The sequence below is a fragment of the Populus alba genome, chromosome 9, assembly GCF_005239225.2.
Source record: "Populus alba chromosome 9, ASM523922v2, whole genome shotgun sequence".
NCBI classification, from domain to species: Eukaryota; Viridiplantae; Streptophyta; class Magnoliopsida; order Malpighiales; family Salicaceae; genus Populus; species Populus alba.
The window spans coordinates 3,733,032-3,735,503 of NC_133292.1; the positions used below are offsets into that span (position 1 = coordinate 3,733,032).

Sequence of the window (2,472 nt, forward strand, 5' to 3'; positions counted from 1 at the left end):
TATAGTTTTTTTTTCAAATAAATTTAAAAATTAGTTTGAAATACAAAAATAATCACAGTAGATCATGTGGAAAAAGCAGTGTTTATCCTCTCTTAAAACCCATGGCAGGATCATAGTGAATGTGCAGCTCCAGGACTAGAAATTTTAATTACGTGGTGGGGGCACTGATCCCACCACACACTGATAATTTGCTTTGTTGTGTTCATCTCTCTCTCTCTCTCTCTCTCTCTCTCTCTCTCTTCCATGCACGAGTCACAACCCTCTTTTTGAGCACTATAATCACAGAGACAGTGCACAGCATCACAAATTTAAAGAAAGCTTATAGTCGAAGAAACTTCCTCCATTAGCTCAAACCCTAAAAGTATATAAAAAAAAAAAACAAAAAACAAAAAGAGATGGAATGAGAGAATAAAGTAGAAAAAAAAAAATGATAAGCAAAAGCCTCCTCTATCTTTCCTTCAAACCTTGCCTTTATTTGTCTTCTCTTTTCCTTTCTATGTTCTGGTATTCTCTTAGTGTGTGATTCTTCACCTCATTTTCTTTCTTAAAGACCCATCAAACTTTATTAAAGAAGAAGATCAAAAACCATGGTGTTCTCTTCAGTTCCAGTCTATTTAGATCCTCCCAGCTGGCAGCAGGTAATGTTTTCTTCAATTTCCATCCACATAGCTAGCTTCTTTAACCCCCCCACCCATACCCCAAAAGAAAAGGAACCATATCAAAAAGAAAATTATTCCTATCCCTTTGTGATCTTTTATTGAATATACCAGATGTAGTTTTTTTTTTCTTTAATATTGTTAGCAACCTCTAAAATTTTTAATCTTGCAGCAGCAGCAACCAAGCCAGCAACTTGGAGCATGCGATGAAAGTCCACAGCTTCCGCCTCTTCCTCCGCCACCTCATGTTGGTGGTAGTGGCACTGCTGGCTCAATTAGACCTGGTTCGATGTCTGATCGAGCTCGGTTGGCCAAGATACCTCAGCCAGAGGCAGCTCTAAAGTGCCCAAGGTGTGAATCTACAAACACCAAATTTTGTTACTTCAATAACTATAGCCTCTCTCAGCCCCGCCACTTTTGCAAAACCTGTCGGCGATACTGGACTAGAGGTGGTGCCCTTAGAAGTGTTCCTGTGGGAGGTGGATGCCGTAGAAACAAGAAAACCAAAAGCCAAAGTAGCTCCAAGTCCCCAGTTTCCAGTGAAAGGCAAATGGGTTCAACTTCCAGTACTTCCTCAAGTGCACTTCCATCGCAGATTATTGGTCATTTTCCTCAGCAACAAACTCAGTTTCCCTTCGTGACCTCTCTACATAATCTGACTCAATTTGGTGTGGGAAACATCGGATTAAACTTTGGTGGAATTCAGGGACAAATGGGATCAACAAGTGGTGCTAGTGGACAGGCTGGCATGGAATTTCAAATGGGAAGCGGTTCAGGAATGAGTAGCAGTTCCCTTTTTTCAGCTGGAGGAGTGCAACAATTTCCTTTCTTTGAGCCTCCACCCGCAGGTTTATATCCGTTTCAAAGTGAAGGCGCTGATCAAGCACCGGCTGGCATTCCTGGGGAAAGCAGCCAGCTTCGATCTATGGCTTCGAGCTCTAGGGTTTCTCAGTTAGCTCCAGTGAAGTCAGAAGGAAACCAAGGGTTAAATTTATCGAAGCCATATCTGGGTATCCCAGAAAATAATAATCAGTACTACTGGGGTGGAAATACCTGGACAGATTTATCCGGTCTCAACTCTTCTTCCACCAGCCATTTCTTATGATAGAGATCATATTGATCTCTTGATTATCAGCACCATGAAGCTTATTACTTAAGCATAATTAGTTAGTAATTGACACAAAGTTGCATGCATCTTCTAGTATGAAGTACTACCATGACTTGCAAGTTCCAACCCGATTGAGAACCGGGAAATATTGGAACGCTTTGTTTGAAGTTTTATTTTTTTTCGTGTGTTTGGATAATGGTTTTGGTCTGTATTGCATGTATGGATTGTTTACAAGTTATTATCACAATTGACTTATTTTGCATATATTGTTCTTTCATGCACTGATTAGCATCATCGCTATTCGCTGGTTCGTTGAAGTGAAAATTGAATGATTTATGTAACATTGCCTAATATTAGGGTTAATCTTCAAATTAATTAAGAAAATAAAAGAAAACTTGGTCGACAACTGATGATGAGTTGTCGATTAATGGTTATTAATGCTGCATGTTCCCTTTAACAGTTCTACCTTACATAGTTAAATGAATATTCAAACTTGAATTTGTTTTCGTCTTCTTTGGTTTAACTGATCTTCTTTATCTTGATCGAACTCATTGAGAAAGCTAGCTATATATTGTATAAATGATCATCTGTCACTACGTTGCGAGTGTGACATCTCCGAAACTAGTTAGGCAATGGTGGAACAACAGCTAGCTAGTTCAACAAGTACAGTGAGGGCATTGAAGTTACTGTAGAGTTTCCGGATCCATC

General features: G+C 39.4%; 1 protein-coding gene across 3 annotated transcripts; it reads left to right on the forward strand.

Annotated features, from left to right (window-relative positions):
* The first annotated feature begins 355 nt into the window (after positions 1-355).
* LOC118053734 (dof zinc finger protein DOF2.2) lies at positions 356-2,028 on the forward strand. Of its 3 annotated transcripts, none has more exons than XM_035065080.2 (2): positions 356-638; positions 802-2,028. In XM_035065080.2, the coding sequence occupies exons 1-2, from the start codon at positions 588-590 to the stop codon at positions 1,759-1,761; spliced, it is 1,011 nt and encodes a 336-aa protein (XP_034920971.1). In that variant the 5' UTR covers positions 356-587; the 3' UTR covers positions 1,762-2,028. The 3 variants fall into 3 exon arrangements, with proteins under 3 accessions (XP_034920971.1, XP_034920969.1, XP_034920968.1); XM_035065078.2 differs by having other exon boundaries at positions 357-638; positions 832-2,028; XM_035065077.2 differs by having other exon boundaries at positions 358-638; positions 829-2,028.
* Positions 2,029-2,472: the final 444 nt, after the last annotated feature.